This window comes from Eucalyptus grandis, chromosome 10 (genome assembly GCF_016545825.1).
Source record: "Eucalyptus grandis isolate ANBG69807.140 chromosome 10, ASM1654582v1, whole genome shotgun sequence".
Classification (NCBI taxonomy): domain Eukaryota; kingdom Viridiplantae; phylum Streptophyta; class Magnoliopsida; order Myrtales; family Myrtaceae; genus Eucalyptus; species Eucalyptus grandis.
Genome location: NC_052621.1, coordinates 34266354 through 34286581, shown reverse-complemented (window position 1 = coordinate 34286581; position 20228 = coordinate 34266354). Strand labels below are relative to the sequence as shown.

Below are 20228 nucleotides of genomic sequence, written 5' to 3'. Positions count from 1 at the left end.
ACCAAACTGAAATGTTCAAGACAAATTTTTTGTTGCCGTATGATAAGATTATGATTTTTTTGACAATTTTTCCACAACCAATTTAGTGCTCTGCGTCAAAATATTGACCATGCTTGATGTCCGGCGATAAGGTTTACAGATTCTCCCTCGACGACGTAACTTCCCCACCTAATCAGTCGATGACTTGACCAAAATGAAAGTCCTCGAACGGCATGCATACTCTTTAAGTTGATGCTTGGTTCACCTATTAAAAAACTTGGCAAAAACTTAATGCTTTGTCCGGAATCTTTTTGGAGGAAAATAACATAAAATGTGTAGAGAATGGATGCATAAAAAGGGATGAGGGCCTTCTCTATGAAAATATTTGAAAATTAAAACTCAAAAATTTATCTCACCTGCAACTTTCAGTCCCCAAGAAGACGCTTCACCACCTTGGGCCACTGCAACGATGGAGCCAGCGCCGGCCGAAGCGTTTGCGAGGTTGGCGCGGCCCCGTCGATGCCGTGGTGAGGAGGAGATTCCGATGTGACGCATGAGACATGCAAGATCTGACCTCAACTTGATTTTCACGTCGCTCCTTGGGGTCGGCGGCGAGATCGTTGAGCTTTTATTGCACCCGAGTGGGGCTATAATGAGAGAGGCAGTCGTCGTCGCTTGGGTCACACGACTCTCCTAATTGAAATTTGGCTGAACTCGGGTCATTTAACTCGACAGGCCCACGGCGGAGACTTGAGAGGAGGAGGAGGAGGGAGGGAGAAGGGGAGCCCCGTTGAAAGTTTTTATCTTTTTTCATTTTTTTGGCTCGGGGGGTTGGGTCTATGCCCGTCGGAGACCAAGAAATGTATATAATTTTGCACGTTAATAACTTAATTCTCCAAGACTTTCAATTATGTGATCCCTACGTGGTAAGATTTTCCCCTTAGATAAGAATCAAATTCTAAGGGTCTCCGTAGAAGTGAGGTCAACCTCCTTTAGGGTGAAGGTAGCCCTTGCCGGATCGGGTGAGGGGGACCTTGCCCAATCCTCTTCGGGAATTGTTGATGATCGGCCAGCTTGGCCACCGACAAAGAAGGAAGAAAAACCAGAAAAAGGAAAAAAATTAAAAAAAGGATGAATGACAAGAATACCCATAACCGTTAGAGAGTGAAGCCATTGATTGAAAATGATTATAATTACTTCACGCTCTTATTTGAAATATGATTCATTTTATATTATTATTTAAAAATGACGACACTTTAAATCTTTACTTGAAATAAGATCTATTTTGGGTTTTTATTCGAGAGAATGATAGTATTTCGGATTCTTATTTAAAATAAATTTCGCTTTAGGTTATTATTTAAGAAGATGAAGTCATTTCGGGCTAATTTTTGGAATTTTTCCTAATAAAAATACTCGTTTTTCGTTTACACCGAGGAAATAATAAAAGCACTCGGGATTCGGCCATTTCGCCCTTCGCTCTCCCGCCTTTTCTTCTGCAGCGCTCCGATTTGATTCCCCGGCGCGCTTTCCCTCCCTCCCTCCCTCCCCAAATCACCGAGGAGGAATTCTCTCGACTCCCCCAGAAAATCGGAACTTCCCAGCATCCAATCCAACCCCTTTCTGCAATCGAGCAGGTAGGTCGGAGCCGCTCGTCTCCGACGGTTCCGTTAGGTTTTCCGAGACGATTCGGTTTGTCGACGGCGAATCGCTGGTGGTCTGTTGGCGCCGCTTGTCGATTTGTTTCGCCCGAATTTTCAATCGCTTTTTTTCTTTTTTTTTTTGGCTGGAATTCAAGGCGTTCCGTCACGGATGATGCTGTTTTTTCGGTTGTTGTTAGATGCTCCAGATGACGGTCCGCCCGACTCCGTTCCTCGCGAGATCGATGCCCTTCCGCTTCTTCTTCTTCTTCTTCGTGTTGTCTGTTGCCAGGTAATTGCAGCTAGGGTTTCGTTTTCCGGTTGGCTGTTGTCAGGATCGCCTTTTGCAGTAACTTGGAAATGGGAAATGAAATTGTTGGATGTGCGGTTTCGTTACATTGGTTCTCTCTGCAACCACTTGCTGAGCGAGTTTTTCTTTTGCTGTCTGCCACTCTGTTATGTGCGCTGTCCGACAATCGTTGCCTCGAATGCATTCTATCAAGGTTAATGATGTACGTTGTATGTAATAATGTCGGAAAAAAAGTGCAATGGAAAGATGAAGCAATAGCACATTTCGGGACAATGCATCTTTCCTGACTTCCCACGTCATCAGAAATGGGCTACAAATTAGGATTTGGGTTTTTGAAATATGACGGTCGGGAGGAAAGAAGAATTATGAGAATTTCACAACGGAAAATCATTTCTCTTTGTATCTTAAATTGTGGGCAATACTGGTGTTTTGTGGGTTGTGATGACGCATAACTGCTTGAAGGCGTACAGGTCTTCTGGCGGTGGGGAAGCCAAGAGTGAAAGAACATTGGCTATCATAAAGCCAGACGGATTGTTTGGCAACCACACAGATGCCGTAAAGAAGATTATTTTGGAGTCCGGCTTCAGAATCTTAAAGGAAAAGATCGTTCAGTTAGATCAAGAAAGCGCAGCAAGCTTTTATGCTGAGCACTCTGCAAGGAGCTTCTTTCACAGCCTCGTCCAATACATGACGAGGTATATTACCTCTTGTCCTAATAGTGCGGTGCTGGTATTTTGGGATTATCATGCATACTGAAATTGTGACCTTGGTCTTCTGATTATGATCGTCTTGAATGGTACATTGTGTTCAGTTTCTGCTAGTCCAGAAGCTGCTTTCTCAATTTGTTTTTTTCTCCCTCTTGGTATTCTAAGGTTTTTTAGCTTGTGAAAATAGAAAAACATGCCTGTACAAGTTCACAGATAATTTCTTGTAGGCTTGGATATTTTTTTTTAGTGGAAGTTGACCCAGCTTGTGCACTTAATTTCATTCTGGTTTTCGTCTTTCTCACATAAAGGATCAATTAATTGTTGACTCTTCATCTATCTGCATTCTCCTCCTTGATCCTCTTGCATATGTGCACCTAACAGTGTGCTTCTGATAGTGGTCCAGTGTTGGTTATGGTTTTGGAAAAGGATGATGCTGTTTCAAGCTGGCGTACTTTGATTGGGCCAACAGATGCAAGCAAAGCTAAAATTACTCATCCTCAAAGGTAATTAAAGATAGCTTGCATCTAATTGGTTTTTTATGGTGGCTCATGTTGCTAATTTCTTTTAAAATAAAATTTTGGATTCATAAGCTAGTTTCCTAACCATTCTCAAATAGTTAGCTGTCTGTTAAGCTGCGAAACGATTGTTTCTTCTTTGCCTACAGCATTAGAGCAATGTGTGGGACTGATGCTGAGAAAAATTGTGTTCATGGTTCTGATTCGCCCCAATCGGCCCAAAGAGAGATATCATTTTTCTTTGACTCCATGCCTTCAGGTGAGCTTCTATTGCCCTTTTCAGAAGGCATTTGCTTTCACTTAGATTCACTGTAAGGAGAAATATGGAATTGACAAGGTAGTGGCCATTATACATCCACTGAATTTTGCCAAAATTGGGAAATGGAAGATTTGTCAAATAGAAAATTTTTAAACTTGAATGTATTAGAGAAATGGAATTAGAATGTTGGATAGGCTCATAGTCCTACTAGAAATGAAATGCCATAGTGGAAGATGGACTAGCACAGCAAATGATGCCCTTTCTTGTCCTAAGGTATTGATGCATCTTTAATTGGATAAACATTGTAAGAGTAAAGAAGAAAATCAACAGAAGCATGACTTTTTTACATATATTCTATTAGCAGGGGTGCAAGCTATTGAACACGACGAACTGTAGCTGGAAAATGCAGAGGATCCCTTTGAGCCTCTTTAACCTCTTCAGTTATAACCATACGACACAGATTCCTCATCTACTTGAGACTGGCATAGAGGATTATTTCCATAAAATTTTGATTCTGTTTGGCTGAATGTATTGCTTTTATGCAGCCACATTGACATGGTGATACCTGCTGAGGTAAGCCCTGTATGCTTAGTTGTCAGCTCAAAATACATTGCGCGTGTTGCTGCAAATGTTGAGCCTGAAGTGTATAATTGGACAAACAATAGGGGGACCTGCTTAATCAGGTTTGCACTCATGGAGTTGCAGGATTCATATGTGTGATCATTAAACGCACCAAAAAGTGGTTCTGGGTTTCACCTGATATACGTAATCCAATTGTTTAGTCATTCAATATTTATCTGATAGGATTTTCATGGATAGTTTGCATAATGTAGCACTCTTCCTAAACGGCGATATGCTACTCTCTTGATGTGGTTTGTTACTTTTTCGCTAGTCATTGCATGTAAAAGATTCAGCTTCAGATTTTTGTTCTCTCTTATTGGGAAACCTGCACTCTAGGCAAAGGGCCTTCGATTGCTGGCTGCCCAAGGTCTCTGGACAAGATAGTTCTTCTAGGATTAGCTGTTTTGTAGAAAACATTGTATTCGGACAACTAAAGTTTAAATTAAGAAAGTAATCAAATAAAATTGAAATAATGCCTTTAACTTAGGATTAGTAAATATGATATGTTTCTGTGATAAGTAGAATTTTATTCATGGAAAGGATGTACACAAGGGTAAAAGAGAATGGATAAGAGAATGAGAAAACAAAACGGAAAGGACTTTGTTACACAAAGATGATGAAGAATTAGAGACCCAATTTGTAAGTGGAGCAATTATGACTTTAAGTTGGTAGTGGGCTTTCAATATGGAATGCTAAAATGGGATAGCTGGCAGCTCCTTCTGGTCAAGTGTCAAGAGCTCACGTTTCCTTCCAGCCATTTGACAGAGGATTTTTATTAGTACCTCCTGGCTCTGTCTTCAAGATCTAAGTGCTTTACGATGGAGGTTGTGATAGATAAGGCTGACACTTAAGTGCACTTTGAATATCATATGTCATTCATACATAGTGTATGCATATATTGTGCATGTGGTGTTGTTAGGGCACTTTCTAGAGATTTTCTTTTTTGCTATAAAGAATCTTTAAACGTGTACTGCTACTGTCCTGGTTAACTCTATTATCCAGCTGTGAACTTTCTAGCCTGAAGAAGATTAAACAGTGAGGACGAAGTGAGCGGACGAATTACTTAGAATTTTTTCTCTTTAATAACATAGGTAGAGCAGAGTTGGTTCGATCGATGTTAAGACTTGGAACAAGACAAATCAACTCATTGACTGCTTTGTTTGGCCTCATCACATCTTCTAGTGTCTCTAAGTCATATGTAGGGATTGGTTCCTCGTATCAATCTCTGCAATGGAATAGCTGAGGATACCCTGATTCTATATGGTGGAGCCGAGTACTGCTGAGATGTGTGCTACAAATGTGAGCTCGAACAAGTTTCCTCTGCTTTCTGGGATTTCATCTTATTTTGCTCTGTGTTGAAGGCAGCTATTGTGAGCAGTGCCCTTTCTTCCTACCACCTCTTGACAGCAGTTGCCTCCTGTCTGATGCACATCTTTAGTGATGAAGATGGGCATGGACTCCTGCTTAAAAAAAGAAAAAAAGAAGAGAAATTAGAAACGTGCGTGCACTCATTGCATTTGGATACTGGGGTACATGGCCTTGTGTCTTACTTTGATGAGATTGTAGCTTGACTCCAGGGCTAGTTTTGTACTATGCGGAGGATTTGCTCGGGGATACTTGGTGCCTTAATTAATGGGATGATCCAATGAAAGTCGAGCTTAGTCAAATTTCTAGGCCCACCACTTTCCTGGAGGATAGGCGTCCACATCACCCAAGGTCTTAGTTTATTTTTGGTAAGATGTGTAACATTCCAGATATGGTAAGCCTAGCTCATGGTTGCGATTAATAGCTTGGATTCTCCAAATCCTAGACGTATAGTCGATGTGAACACCCCACATGGACTGCCTATCAACCTTTTGAGAATCCCTTCTTTTCCCATCTTTCTCGTTTTTTTTTTTTTTTTTACCTTGGTCGGAGTGATTCTTCAGAATTCTCTTTCGGTCTTTGCCCATCGCATTTTTCTACATGCATCTCGAGGTAAACCCTTTTTTTCATGATCTGTAGAATTTCTAGGCTTCAGGGTGACGAGTCGAGTGACGATACCCACCTTAGATATTTTTTTGAGGTTTAATCAACAAATGCACTGTGATTAGCCGCTAGTCACAAAGTTTCGAGCGATGTTTTATTTCTGACCAAGGAACATCGAACAGCTATGCTCCTGGCCTTGAAGGATGTTTCTTAATTTGCTCGATTTTGGGTTAGGGAGCGACGTGAGTCCATCAGAACCACATAAATCCACGGCAAACCGCCACGGGAAGGGGCGGCATTTATGCAGATGCAGGAGGAAAGGTGAAAAGTTTTGTACGCGGCCCGATGGAGTACTTATGTCCACCAATGACCCCTCTTTCGGATTTAAATTAAACTAATCTTGTGATTAGGAAATTGAAATAAAAAATCATGGGTTTTTAAACCCATCGTTTGGCGTGTCGATTCTGAAATTGAGACCGAGAAATCTACAAGGGAACTGTGTTCGGGTCAAAGTTTAATCACCCTGGTGTGCTTTTTTGAGATCCTGTTTATTATTAGTTCGATCCAATCAGGTTATAGAGCCCTGAAAACCTTGAAGGGCAGACATCATATGAGTTTTAATCGTATCTTTTATTAATGTATGATTATTTCGTGGGGAGGTGGTATTTTAATGGTGGGGAATGGGAATGGGAATAAAGAAACATGTATTTTTACTCAATGGAGGGGAGTACAAAGTCAACTGCGATCCCTTTGGTACACGTGTCGGGCCGACACGATGGGGCAGGACTGATGGCGGCGTGACACGTAGCCACCTTTCCTGATGTGCGCTATGTATCTCGAAGGGGATCGCGTAGAGCATTTTGGGGTGCCTTGAAAGGCAAACAAGGGAAAAGGGGGCATGCGCAGGATCGTCTTTTTGAGCTCTTGCATCAAGGATTTGATGGGAATTTGATATTTGCGAGTGTTCATGTCATTCTGAATTTTTAGTGAATTTTCTAATACTAATAACCATAGAATCAATAATAAGAAATGAAAGTGAAATTTATTTGTGAATAAGTATCGTTATTATTGTTCTTAACTTTATAAATCGAAAGGTGCGGTTTCAAACATAATTATGATCAATTTGTTATCAAAATATACATTTATATCTGATTTTTTTTATTATTTATGCAAAGAATGTGTACATTTCCATTTAACTATTAAATTCAGAAGTTCATTTCGTGTCGTTGTCAAAATATCTTTTTGATAACGTAAACGTTCTTATCTTACTCGCAACTCGTTAAAGAACTTTTGAGATCACATAAAACTCCACTATGGTTTTGGAAACGGTCATTGCCAACCCCATTGCAACCAATACCATAGGTGGGGTAACATGGTTGCCTCATGGCCATGTTCATTTTCACTTGATTCTCCTTTTGAAGATTTACCCAATACCGTATTATAGCTTTTCTGGACCTTCGAAACTGCAGAAGTGCATTGAAAAATCGATCCCAAAAAAGGGTCCAGATCCGTTTTAGGTGAAGACCAAGGATTTATTTGGTGCATTCGAGCCTTTAACCAAGTCCCAAGTACAAGCAAGTTGATCATAATTTCTGTTTATGCATCTTCCTATCCAATATCGATAAGCAAGTTGTCGAACCTTCTTTCTGTTTTCTTTTTTCTTTTTAAATTAGAACACAGCAAGTGGTCAAGTAAAAAGCATCTCCAGGATATAATAAGTCTCAGTTAACAAAAAATTTTCCTGAAAGATTAGACAATCTGGTTGGTCTATGTGATTAGACGATTAGACTTTATATTTGAAAAAAGAAAACTGAGAAATCTTGGCTCTGAAATATGCTTAACATAACTATCAACCAATCCAACCGCAAAGAAAAATTAGGGGGAAGATTACACAATTTCTTTGGAGGGCAAATCACCCCCGAAAAGTGTCACTATAGTTCGTGGAAAAAATCAACGTTTTGGAAAAGCTCTTGCACTCTATCATCATATCCTTTTTCTCTTTCGCATGGCAGACTAAGTTCGCATCTTGCGTGGGGTCGTAGATTGACCGAGGAATTATTTTCTCGAAGCATGGCCCTCGAGCGAACGCACGAGTAGGGATTCCAATACCTCGCACTTTTCACGAAGTAAGTTCCAGATCCTTTTTCCAATCAACCAACCCTTTACTTCCTACTTGCCATCTCAAGTGTTCTTTCGGGAGATTTCTTTCTGCTAACCAAGAAAGAGGAGTCCAAGTACACTCCCCTTCCTTTTCTTTTTTAAAAACAGTCGGAATTAATAAGAGAATTCACCTGAAAAAAAGGAGGGAGACGCTGTTGTCCCTCAGGACCAGACCAATATTTAGGGCATCCCCTCGTGTCACTCCCCTTATCGTTAGATTATAAAAGGTTTGTGTATAGAGATTGATATCACCTTTCTTTCTCTCCACTTAATGGGTTGTCTCTGGATCTCTGCCAACCCCCCAGATCCAACGGCTGACATGGGCGCCACTCTTTGTGGCCCTTCTTCAGGGTTCGTTCCAGAAAAAGCTTATTTAGACCCCCATGTGTTTAGAATACTTGTACACGCACGCATTGACAGATGATAAGAGTAAAATATCAGAGGGAATGTTTTTGTGCTGATGGGATGCGTGTATATTAGTTGTATTTTGTATAAGATAGGCTCCCTCGCTCGCTCAGGTGGGTTCAATGCTTCGTGAAAGATTTGCATGTTGAGTGGGGCAAAGCAAAGCTGCTTTTAGGAACTTGAACCAAGTGGGGAGCTTGGCTCAGGTTGGCCATGAAATTCACCAAGGCTCAAAATCTTGAATTTGCACTCCCAAAGCTCAGTTCTCATTGGCCTTTAAGATCTGCATTCTTCAACACCGGGGTCTCAGTCTGTCAAGCAATCTCCCACTGAGTTCTTTCTGCCACCCTTTTGGGTTCTTCTCAAAGCCAATAGTACAGCTTCTTACTCATACAAGGAGAGTGAAGAGCTTTGAGCTTTGTGCTTTGAGCTTTGCCTTCTTGTTTCACTGAAAATGAAGGTAAACATTGTTCAAGGTCATGCTGCACTTGGCTTCGTTCATGTGTTCAAGTCCTATCCGAGTTCTAACTAGACATTTTCGGTTGCAGCTATTCAGTTGGGTGCAGAACAAGCTAAATGGAACAAAAGGGAATGCGAAACCAGAGCCAGTTCCCTCCAATAGACGTAAGTGTTCATAGACTCTATCAAGTCAGCTCTTTCGCTTTCTTAGTGTCATGGTCAACTCTGTCCTGGACATGTCTTGCTTCATATTGGCCAAGAATATACTAATTGTCTCGCTTTAAAAGGTGTCAGAAGAGATCTCCTGGCTATTTGAATCTCTTCTTTCGTCTGCCATCGAGCCTGCTATCTAGAATTGTTGCTTTTTGCTTTATGCGAGTTTGCGCATGGACAGATAGAGAGGTTATTCGCCTCAAATTCTAAAACAATTGACTTTTGGACCAATCGTGTTAGTTCTTCAAAATTAATACTAAAGGTTGGGGTCAATGAATAAGATCTATCTGAATGCAGCATGCTGTCCTCCCAAATGATCTGAAGTCGCCTAGAAGTTCCTTTTAAATTTGCCGAAGTGGACTTTTCTTGGTGATGATTACTAGTTGCAATGAAATAGAACCTTTTTCTTGTGAACAGAAAACTGAAACACAAAATCGTATTTGAATTCATAGATTTGAAGAATACAGTCTGAGCGGGCAAGAGGTAACTTGAAGATTTTTGTTCATACACTGCGTAGCAGAAAGTGCTTTCTTTTTTCTTTTTGGGGTCCATAGGAAGTGTTTACTTTATCGTTTGTTTCCTTTTTCTTGACAGTGGTATAGTAAATACGTACGAAGATCCAAGTAGTTCTGATAGGTGAGCTTACTTCTACACTTGGATCAATTTTTTAAATTAGTATGGTTCTTTATTGTGCAGATCATCATGTGAAACAAGAACCTAGAGAAGAATTCAGCGACTGGCCACAGGGATTGCTGGCAATTGGAACCTTTGGGAACAATGATCTAGGAGAAAACCAAGAAAGCCAAAACAATCTTCAGGAAAATAACCAAGAAAGCCAAGACAATATTCAGGAAAATCCGTCTTCCTCACCCGATTTATCAGACTTCACGCCTGAAGAAGTTGGGAAATTACAGAAAGCTTTGACTAAACTCTTATCCCGTAAACCTTCCTCCAAAGTTGAAAGAGAAACCACAGATCAGCCACTGGACAGGTTCCTAAACTGCCCATCAAGCTTGGAGGTCGACAGGCGGGTTAGTAGTTCTTTGAGCAGCGAGCCAGGGGATAGGGAAGAGGACATTGAGAGGACTATAAGTATTATCATTGGTAAATGCAAGGAGATTTGTGCAGATAATAGCAAGAAAGCAATCGGGAAAAAGTCCATTTCGTTCCTTCTTAAGAAGATGTTCGTTTGCAGAAGCGGATTTGCACCGGCACCTAGCCTGAGAGATCCGCTCCCCGAATCAAGAATGGAGAAGGTACAGAGAAAACACACTAAGATCGTATCTCTAGTTAGATCATATCTCTAGTTAGATCATATCTCTAGTGAGATTATTTGATTTAAACCATGATCATGATGGAAAGATTGACGAGTCAAGGAGTGCATATGAGGAGTGCCGATCTACTTTAATTCATCTTCGTCTATGAAGATCTTCAAATCTCTGTATTCATCAGATGTGGAGACAGGACGACTGCACAAATAAACTAGCTGGTCCAAAAGTTCGATCTCATAGAACACAAAAAGGATTACGGAAATTAAGCTACTTAGCACATAAAATAGGCAAATTGGGCAACATATTGACTATAAAAACAAGCTAATGCCTAAACTTTTCTGCTTCTATATAGATATATATATGTCTTTCCTCATGTTTTTTGACTAACTTTGCCATCTTCATGCTTCTTCCTTGCAGCTTCTGAGGACATTGCTTCGCAAGAAAATGTACCCGCAAAATACTTCTCGGGCATCGTCCATGAAAAGGTATTTAGAGGACAAGCCGATCTCGAGAGCCGATAAAGAAAAGCAGGAGGAAGCAGATGAAGGCTCTAAATGGGACAAGACAGATTCTGAATGTAAGTTCACTTTGGGATCATCCCAACTTCTCGCAACTTATCTAATTCACTGAAAATATTACAAGAGCTTGCATTAAATCATGCGTCTCTTTTGTTGCAGATATTGTCCTTGAGATCTGATCTACTTGCCATCCGCTACAGAAATACACTACAAGGTAATATGACATATTTCAATTCGCTTTTGAACGAGTAATCTTGTGCATCTCTTACTTCTCTGCCCTCAAACAACACATTTCCTAACAGGATCGGACCATATTATGCAGATTCATTTTTCATCGCTCAGTTTTTGCGGCTCATATTCATTAGCTGGGACCTCGGACACGGAGAAGCTGTTGATATATCTTTGAAACAAAGTCGTCAATAACTTCATCTGAGGATCTAAGTTGGCTCATAAGAAGGACCAGAAGAGAGTTGCTTTCATTCTGTTTGACTGTGCTCAAATTCCAAAATCCCTTTCCCCTTTTTTTCATGGTTGTGTCTGTTGATCAGTCTCAACACATGTTAATGGACAAATCTCTTATGGATTATCTGTGGTGCATATTCTGGGAAAGCTAGACAGAATCCACAATTTCCCATCTTTCTTACTGTATTCTCTTCTCTCTTGACCATTTCTCCTTTTCGTAGTCTGTAAAATAGTAAGAAATATTATAAACCTCTTTGAAATAATCTGCTTGAAAGTTCTTCTTTCAAGAGGGAAAAGGGCTCAAGCAATAGTCTTAATGCCAAAACTAAAGAGAATGAATATCACATCGCGCTGAGGATCGGATCAGAATTTTCTCATAGATTTCTTTTGCGCCTTATGCAAAAAGCAAGTCAAGCACATCGACTCGAATTAAGTGAGTTTACTGAACCCACTTGACTGATCTTATGACTAGCTCTAGATAATACCTCGTGGGTTCTTCGAATTTGCAATAAAAAAATTCAGTTTCCAAGTTTAAATTAACTTGAAGTCTTGAACTGGGTTGGAAAAAATAGGTTGAAGTTGTTTTAGTATCTTGATTCTATCAATGTGAGAATAACACATAAATAACTGATATCAACAAACATAAGTCACAAGTTTTAGTCTGATCGGTCAAGAATAATATAATCTGATTGATTTCTATTTTTTTTTACGTGATTCGAAGATGACTTATGCTTGGAATTTATGGTAGTAATTATCTAATTTCCAACTCTAATAGAATCAATTATTAGGAAATTCAAATTTTCACATTTGATTACTGTGGGGTGTGTGTGTGTGTTTGTGTTGGTTCAATTGTCATCCAAGTCTTAACTACTCTTCTACAAAAGGGGCTAAAATGTAAAAGAAAGTCAAACCTCCTGGCCGAAAGTAGAAAATCTCAAATCTGGCCATGCCATCCAGAATTCTCAAAAGTCTCTTCCGCTCGCACTGTCACACTTTTCAGCTGCGCTCCACCGAAAAAATCAAGATCGAGTCTTCATCATTAATCACTCGGTACGCTGCTTAATTTCACTCGATAGGGAAACCCTCTGAGCCCTAGAAAGATCAAAAACCCAAATCTTTCTCCATCCCAAATGCTGCTTTTGTCCCAATTCCTCACTCTCTTGGATTCTTGATCACAATCTCTCGTAAAAATCTCATCTTGGATCTGGTTGCTCCTCGCTCACCTCCTAAAGTTTCCATCTTTTTTGTCTGGTCTTGACGCCTGGTGAGAATTGGGGGAGTTTTCTGGATTAATCGGTCAAAGCGAGCTTCGGGTCGATTGATTTATATTGGGAAGTGGGTGCAAGATTTGCTCTTGCTTTGCTCTGGTATTGCTGTTGAATGCGAGGAGAAGTGTCAATTCGCGCCTTGAGAAACCGGCGGCTTGCGTTCGATTGCTTGTCGTGTTTGAAAATTAGGTTTCTTTAGCGAATTGGGTATTGTTCTTTTTGCTGGTTAGTGAAGGCTTGGGCGCTGCGCGAGGCGGGGGAGTTAAAGAAAGAGGAGTGGTAGCTGTCAATGCCATTTCTGGATTGGTATTTGGTGAATTCTGAGGTGGTTCTGTTAGAGTTAACTCCAAAGTCGAGGCTAATTATCAATGTCTTGGGCAAGCCCTGAAGACACTTACCTGTCCACTTCCCTCGCCAGCTATCTTGACAGTAGGTTTTTTGCATTAATTTCGTATTTGCATAGGTTAATGCTATTGTCTAGTTACTTATTTTGTTTATGCTGGTTGAGTTGTTTGTTAAAAATGCTGCTGTTAACAAATGGTTGTGAGACTTTCATCTCTTGTGTTAAGTTCTGTATGATGGCAGTACATCTTGATGTCTAGGTTGTGTATGGATCCGGTGGGCTTTGAAAGGGAGGGCTATCTTGGTTCTTGTGTTGGCTTCTTGTGTTATTGTTTGTCGGTGGAATCATGTATCTAGTTGTATATAGAGATGTGTGCTCATGCATAAAGACACCAAGCCCGCCCATGTTTATCTGGTGCTATAAAGGCTTCTAAGGGAGAATTAGTGACAATGCTCTATGTGTTTGCAAGGGAAAATTAATTACATGTTTCCACTAATTTATGTTTAGTGGGCTGTGAGGCTATATAGTCAGTCGCTAATGGTTAAGCCAAAGATGTTGTTGCATGTGGTTTTCCAGTCACCGATCCTTTTGCTCTGATATTTCCGAAGTGGAGATGATTAGGTCATTCATGCTAATACACATTTTTCTGACCCTAAATGATATGTATGACTGCCTTTGCCTATACTGATCTGGTTCATTCCTTTACCGAGTGGAGAGAAGAGCTAGCATTTTGTTACTTTAGAAGAAGTTGAAAACAAGCCTAATAAGACTCAACAGAATGTAGCATTTGGTGGGTTGGCAGAAGGATAAATTTGGTGCCCTAGACATTAATTCATGTATGTTGTCAGCTGCAAGAATCTTCCTCCTGTGAAAATATTAAGCTCTGTAATCCAGGTTAGCTGATGTCTCTGAAGAATTATGAATTGACAGAGTTTGGTGAGACATAAAGCTACCATAGCACTCCTCAGGTTATATAGTTCCTGTCTATAACCAGTATGAATTAGTTCGGATAGAGCCTTACTCTAATACTTCTCCCTGAAATGCCCAGTTGAGAGAGCTAATATAGGGAAAGAACAATACACAGCTAAAGTATTGTCTTTGAAGAAATAGTAGGCTTTCTAATGAATTCATTCTACAAGAACTTCTGCTTTCGTTTTGAATCAATGGAAAATGTATACGGCCTTCTATCAATTGAAAACTCCCAATACGGCAATATGTGCGATTAAGTTTTGATGCTGAAACTGTTTAACTGCCATATTACAGAAGGTGGCTAGCCTCCTTTACGAGTCAGTCATTTTCTTTTATTTTCCCTCAATACTTTGTCATGCTTTCCTTTTCATTTTTTTTTTTTTTTTTTTTTTTTTTTTTGGTTTTCCTTTTGTTGATTGTCGGTGAAACATGTAGGTCTTTCCATGAGATACAAATAAAATATAGCTGTCGTTTTGTGGCATCATGTTAGTTTCTTACGTCCAAATGATATTCTACTTTACAGAGAAGCTTCTTGTACTGCTGCGAGATGGTCGAAAGCTGTTGGGTATACTTCGCTCATTCGATCAATTTGGTACGACCCTTTGGCTTGTTATCCTTTGTCCCTGCATAAGTATATGCTTCAATAGCAAAGTCCTGTATTCTAAGTTCTGCTATCACTCTTTTTTATGCAGCAAATGCTGTTCTAGAGAGTGCATGTGAAAGAGCTATTGTTGGCGACCTATACTGTGACATCCCTTTAGGTCTTTATGTAATACGTGGGGAGAATGTAGTTTTGATCGGTGAACTGGTAGGAAATCTATACTATTTGTCAATTTCACGTATAGCATTTATTCTATTTAGTTCCCTCATATATGTATTTCATGTATCAGGATGTTGAAAAAGAGGAGCTTCCCCCACATATGAGACGGGTTTCAACAGCTGAAATTAGAAGGGTGCGTGTACTATAAATTATTGAGTGTGGGCTAGTTGTACATTCCTACAAAATGACAGTTTCGCTAAGTGTTTGATCATATCTATGATAGTAGTTTTTAAATTTTTGATATTTCCACACTTGTTGATTTCGGCAGATAGTTTTGAATTTGTTGCAATATGTCTATGATTTGAAGGCTCTAGCGGGATTAGTCAATACTCATAATTTGGTGGTATTCTTTGGTTAATATCTGGATGAAGGTTCTGAGACTTCTGTTTTGTGTCAAAGATCTTGGTCATGTATACTCTTCTACTCCCTTCAATGTATAAACTCATTGAGTCAGACTTTTGGAGCACTGAAAAAATAATTTGTAGGAAATTATAAGTTTTTTGTACACTTCCAGCTGCACGCTGTTGTATTTACTTGTCAATGACTTTAGTTGAAATGGAACACAAACGAAAAATGTTGACTTCTGAAGCCATTTCTAACCTAGCAGTGCATGGGAAAATGATTTCATGTAATGTTCCTCTGTCAATAAACCTCATTTCCTGCATTAGTGCGATCTTAATCTTGTTGTATTACAAGAAAGTATAGATTGCATAAATTGATTTTGCCTAGAAAATTTCTTAGCCTTTTTACTTTGATGATGCTGCAGGCGCAGAAGGCAGAAAGGGAGGCTTCAGACCTTAAAGGCACCATGAGGAAAAGGATGGAGTTCTTGGATCTGGATTAATCTCTTTTGATCATAGTGTGTCGAAACCATGTCTGCAAATATTAGTGCGGTGGTGTTTTGGTTATAAAATTTTCAATCGAGCGTTGACCTTCAATATTCAGATTCTTAGCAGGGTGGTTCATTTTCTTATTGTATTTTTAGCATGTAAGCTCAAATTGGATCTTCACGGGAACTCTTAAGATTCTGTGGAATTAGCAGGGTGTCTGCACTTTGGAATACTGAACTTCATCATCATATTATGGATAATCTGTCACCGTATTCATGTTGGCATCATCTGTGTTCCCTAGTCTGACGGTTGTCATCAAATTAGTCATTAGATCGTGATTTAGGTAAGGCTGCAAGCTTCTTCACTGTTACTTCAGCAAAGCTTCAACTATGTTTGATGTAGTGAGATATAAACGTGATTACATATATTGAGGTTTTTCGTGTTCAACAAGCCGGTCTTAAATGTCATGCTTTTGGTCTTGTGAAGGGGCTGCGTTGTTTCTTGGCGATCTTGACATTTGTGATATCATTTGGAAGTTATAACTTCACAACTCAGCAGAAGTATCTTCATTCCGGAAATTGGGACCATAAGCAAAGCAGAAATAATCAGTTTCAGATACGAGGGTTGGACAAGGTAGATGATATGGATTGAATATGTTGGCTTGTCTGTTTTGCCGTTAGACGGTTAACCTCGGCAGATTCGAAAGCGTAGAAGGAAAGGAAAAAGTACAACTAGTTCATCCCATTCAAGGTGACATTTAATAATGGGAAAGCAGGCTGAAGAGAAAAGCATGTACAGAAAACTTACAGTTTGAGCAAGTGCAGGAGTCGCCATTTAATTGATCTAACTACATTGGCTTGATAAGTGCTGAAAATTTCTTGCACCTTCTCTGTTGCACGAAATATACACATATTGGCGCACCAGATAATCCTATAGATGTCAGTAACACGCTTCTCTTTGAATTTGCCATGCATTACCACTTAATGTCTACGGACTCTAATCGTGATACGCCGATTGTAGACCTATTGCCATCTCTCGACGCTCGAAACTATTTGATCAGTTTCTCTATCCCGAGTTTGCACTGTAGCCTTCTTGTAAACTCAACACATGGAACCGCGGCGAAACATCTATTGTCCTGGACTCTGCACCTTCCTCCATCTGCATCTCCTCAATTCTCCTAATGGCCTCTCTCATGTCTAATCTCTGCTCGGGATTAGCTTCCGTGCAAGCCGCCCCGATATGGAGAAGCTTTTCCATCTCAGGGAACGAATTTGTTGAGTTTGCAATCTCGGGATCAAACAGTTCGGCTTCTCGTCCATCAGAAATCGCCGATCTCACCCATTCAATGACATCGGTACCGCCTTTCCCATTGCTGAGGTATTGTGAAGGGAATTTTCCAGTAAGCATCTCAAGGATTACAACTCCGAGACAGTATACGTCGCATTTAGGCGATAATCCACCGAACCGTGCGACTTCAGGTGCCTTGCACGCGAATAGTGCTTGCGGGACATGGGACGTGCCAAGTAACGAGCTGAACCCGTAGTCTGCCAATAGCGGCTCATATTCTGAGTTTAGAAGAATATTGCTTGATTTAAGGTTACCATGGGGCAAGCTGGAAGAACTGAGTTCGTCATGCAGAAAGCCGATCCCTTTGGCTACTCCTTTGATGATCTTTAGGCGCACTGGCCAATTCAGATCTCCATGAGAAGGCCCACGATCACCTGAAACGTTCGATCCGCCAACCAAATTTTGTCAAGACTAAGTTGCCACAAAGAAGGAATCATAAAAGCAATCACCAAAAGCCAGAACGAGTAAGATACAGGAGCAGAGAACTTTATGAGATCATACCATGTAACGCATAAAGCAGACTTCCTTTGGGAACATATTCACAAACCAATAGCTTCTCATCCTTCCTGTAATGGTAAGCCAAAGGGGTCAAAACGTTGGGGTGTTTTAGCCTGCCTAGCTTCCTCATCTCTGCATCAAACTCATCCTTACTCTTCCCGTCCGCTGTCTCTCTTATTCTCTTCGCCACGACTGTGACCCCGTTGGCCATCACGGCCTTGTACGACGACCCGAGTCCTCCATTCCCCAACACTTCGGCCGCCGCTTTCATCAAATCTGCCATCCCAAAGACGCCCTTCTCATCGCTTAACAGAACCAGGTCGCTGGTAGCTGAACCTTTGGCAGCAACAGTGGCAGGACTCTTACGGCTCGAGCCCATTCCTTTGCGACTCAATTGCACTTCCTTTTTCTCTGTTCCGAGAATGTCTTTCTGAATTGGGTCATTAACATTTTCCTTCCCGAGCACATTGAAGTCCTGTTGGACCTTCGCTCGTCTCCTCATTCTGATTACCAAGCAAACGACAATAATCAAAAGCACCACTCCTAGCGCAAATATGATGACAATGATCTTTTTTCGGCTGTCTGCTGAACCATTGTGCTGATCATTACCCGAACCACGATCGTTGCTCGGTCCTACGGCGCTAGTTGCATTCGGTGCGGTGGGCGGCTGCTCAACTTCCTTTGGACACTCTTTACCTATCTTTTCCCCACAGAGGCCAGAATTTCCTTCGAATGAACTTGCATCAAACTTTGATAAGCTTGGAGGAATTTTCCCTTCTAACTGATTGTTCGACAAATCGAGCGACACCAATGCTGGTGCATCGAAAGAGGGAATAGCGCCGCTGAATTCATTGTTTTCGAGGTGCAATTCGATGAGATGGGTTAGGCGGGCTGCCGATGATGGGATTGTCCCGGTGAACTTATTGTCAGAAAGCCACAATTTCTTCAGAGACCCCATGTTGGAGAAATAATCTGCTGGGATCTCACCTGAGAATTGATTTCCAGAAATGTAAATGGCCTTAAGGGCGCCGAGACGGTTGAACTCCGGAATCGGACCGGAAAAGGAGTTGTTCACGAAGCTAAGAGATCTCAGGCCCGTGATCTCGGTCAATGCATCGACGTCTACCTTCCCCGATAGACTCATCTTCCCGAGCCGCAGGCCCGTGACTATCCCGTTATAGCAAACGACTCCGACCCAGGAATCCTCATTGCCGCAAGGATCCGAACTAGGCACCCAAGATTCCAGAGCCTGAGAATTCGCGAACGATCTCTTGAGCTTGAGCAGTGCGTCGGATTGCGACATCGAGTATGTCGTCGGCGGCAGGATCAGGACAATGGACAAGACGACCAGGGACGGCCCGATGAGGCGTGCAGCGACCATGGTTCAGCCGGAGATACGGCGCCTCAGGACAGGTTTGGCCGTCGTACTTTTGTGCGGAACTCGTCCCCTGGTTTCTCGTTGCTTCATGCTTCTTGGCACGATGCAGGAATGCTTATCCGGATCGACAGCTAGGGAGAGAGAGAGAGAAACGGGAAATCTGTTATGAACCGGTCAACTAGAAAGGGCCGTTCTTTGCCAATTCTGGAACTCGTTTCATGGTGGAGATTGAAAAGGCCGAACTTCACAAATTCATTCTCGTTTGCCCATTTCGATGGCTGTCGGTGCATCTGGACAAAACAGAAGGATGTGAATTTTCGCCTGCTCATACCATAAAGCATCAATCAAGAGCTAACTAAACCAGTCTGCATAATTTCCAATGCCGTCGACGATGCCGGGGCGGTCACGTCGAGCGGGAGAATACCCGAATGCCGAGTTGATCGGCCGATGTTCGTCTCTGTCTTAGATCAGAGTCTTCATGGATTCAGTAATTTCGACTGTTCGGCATAATATATAGTTTAGACTTGTGGGGATATCAAAGAATGAGCAAACTGATTTGCAAGAATAGAGAGACTGCCAAGGTGAGAGAAGTGGCATGATTATCTTAACCCAAACTAGGAGTTTCATTAAGTTTCACTTCAGGATATAATTAGCGAGAAAAATTTCATTTCTTGGCTGGCAAGGGTACTATTATTAACTCATGAAAACTGACCCAAAAATAAAGTCATGAAATAGATTGTATGTTTCATAACGAATTTTTTTCCGAAAATAATTAATTTAGCATGACCAACACCCATCCAAAATTTGATTGCATAATTCTAGCCAAGAGTGTATGGTAAAATCGAAGTCTAGGCAGTCTTTTACTAGAAAGGTGGAATTAAATTAAACAACACTATTTCGAGACTCGATTACACTTAAATTAGAAATTTCGATTAAACTAAATTTGAATTTGGGAACATGATCCAAGGATTAAATAGAATTTGAGGTTATCGATTTTTTTTTTTTGGTCAACTAGACTATCGATTGAGTATTCATGAAAGTGTTGGTCCGAAGCATGTACGAACCCCTTCCACTAACAAAAAGAAGGAAAAACAGAAAATAATAGGCACTCTAGTAGCGGAAAAGTGATATCTTATCACATCTCTCTCTATACAGGATTAAATTATCTGTGGCACTAATGGAAATTGACCATCGACTTATAACCATGATAATGAAGGTTCGAGAAAACTTGTCAAGACTAATTTGCTTCTTAATCATTCAAATTAGATATAGTTACATTTTTTTTTTATGA

At 40.8% G+C, this 20228-nt stretch overlaps 4 protein-coding genes across 6 annotated transcripts; 3 read left to right on the top strand and 1 right to left on the bottom strand.

The window, feature by feature from the left end:
• The first annotated feature begins 1478 nt into the window (after positions 1–1478).
• Positions 1479–4275, top strand: LOC104422974 (probable nucleoside diphosphate kinase 5). 3 transcript variants are annotated; one of them, XM_010035423.3, is made up of 6 exons: positions 1479–1613; positions 1817–1908; positions 2397–2621; positions 3029–3136; positions 3298–3407; positions 3772–4275. In XM_010035423.3, exons 2-6 carry the CDS (start codon positions 1817–1819, stop codon positions 3801–3803), a joined length of 567 nt encoding a protein of 188 aa, XP_010033725.1. In that variant the 5' UTR covers positions 1479–1613; the 3' UTR covers positions 3804–4275. The 3 variants fall into 3 exon arrangements, with proteins under 3 accessions (XP_010033725.1, XP_010033724.1, XP_018718925.1); XM_010035422.3 differs by having other exon boundaries at positions 3769–4275; XM_018863380.2 differs by having other exon boundaries at positions 1481–1613; positions 1826–1908; positions 3769–4275.
• A 4740-nt stretch (positions 4276–9015) lies between these two features.
• LOC104422973 (protein DEEPER ROOTING 1) lies at positions 9016–11134 on the top strand. The gene is made up of 4 exons (XM_010035421.3): positions 9016–9021; positions 9110–9185; positions 9930–10489; positions 10922–11134. The coding sequence occupies exons 1-4, from the start codon at positions 9016–9018 to the stop codon at positions 11132–11134; spliced, it is 855 nt and encodes a 284-aa protein (XP_010033723.2).
• A 1311-nt stretch (positions 11135–12445) lies between these two features.
• Positions 12446–16001, top strand: LOC104422972 (sm-like protein LSM1B). The gene is made up of 5 exons (XM_010035420.3): positions 12446–13181; positions 14588–14656; positions 14757–14872; positions 14955–15017; positions 15651–16001. Exons 1-5 carry the CDS (start codon positions 13121–13123, stop codon positions 15726–15728), a joined length of 387 nt encoding a protein of 128 aa, XP_010033722.1. The 5' UTR covers positions 12446–13120; the 3' UTR covers positions 15729–16001.
• Positions 16002–16408: 407 nt separating this feature from the next.
• On the bottom strand, positions 16409–19105 carry LOC104424123 (pollen receptor-like kinase 3). The gene is made up of 2 exons (XM_010036500.3): positions 17563–19105; positions 16409–17435 (listed from the first exon to the last, which is right to left on the bottom strand). Exons 1-2 carry the CDS (start codon positions 18938–18940, stop codon positions 16780–16782), a joined length of 2034 nt encoding a protein of 677 aa, XP_010034802.2. The 5' UTR covers positions 18941–19105; the 3' UTR covers positions 16409–16779.
• Between the last annotated feature and the right edge of the window lie 1123 nt (positions 19106–20228).

Excerpts from the sequence above, each read along its gene's own strand:
- LOC104422974 (XM_010035422.3), top strand. The coding sequence starts at position 1,817 with ATGCTCCAGATGACGGTCCGCCCGACTCCGTTCCTCGCGAGATCGATG. Across the intron at positions 1,909-2,396 it reads TTCGTGTTGTCTGTTGCCAG|GTCTTCTGGCGGTGGGGAAG; the intron begins GTAATTGCAGCT and ends GAAGGCGTACAG. Across the intron at positions 3,408-3,768 it reads CTTTGACTCCATGCCTTCAG|CAGGGGTGCAAGCTATTGAA; the intron begins GTGAGCTTCTAT and ends ATATTCTATTAG.
- LOC104422973 (XM_010035421.3), top strand. Across the intron at positions 9,186-9,929 it reads GCCAGTTCCCTCCAATAGAC|ATCATCATGTGAAACAAGAA; the intron begins GTAAGTGTTCAT and ends TTTATTGTGCAG. Across the intron at positions 10,490-10,921 it reads CCGAATCAAGAATGGAGAAG|CTTCTGAGGACATTGCTTCG; the intron begins GTACAGAGAAAA and ends TCTTCCTTGCAG.
- LOC104422972 (XM_010035420.3), top strand. The coding sequence starts at position 13,121 with ATGTCTTGGGCAAGCCCTGAAGACACTTACCTGTCCACTTCCCTCGCC. Across the intron at positions 13,182-14,587 it reads CCTCGCCAGCTATCTTGACA|AGAAGCTTCTTGTACTGCTG; the intron begins GTAGGTTTTTTG and ends TCTACTTTACAG. Across the intron at positions 14,873-14,954 it reads TAGTTTTGATCGGTGAACTG|GATGTTGAAAAAGAGGAGCT; the intron begins GTAGGAAATCTA and ends TTCATGTATCAG.
- LOC104424123 (XM_010036500.3), bottom strand. The coding sequence starts at position 18,940 with ATGGTCGCTGCACGCCTCATCGGGCCGTCCCTGGTCGTCTTGTCCATT. Across the intron at positions 17,436-17,562 it reads TCTGCTTTATGCGTTACATG|GTGATCGTGGGCCTTCTCAT; the intron begins GTATGATCTCAT and ends CGAACGTTTCAG.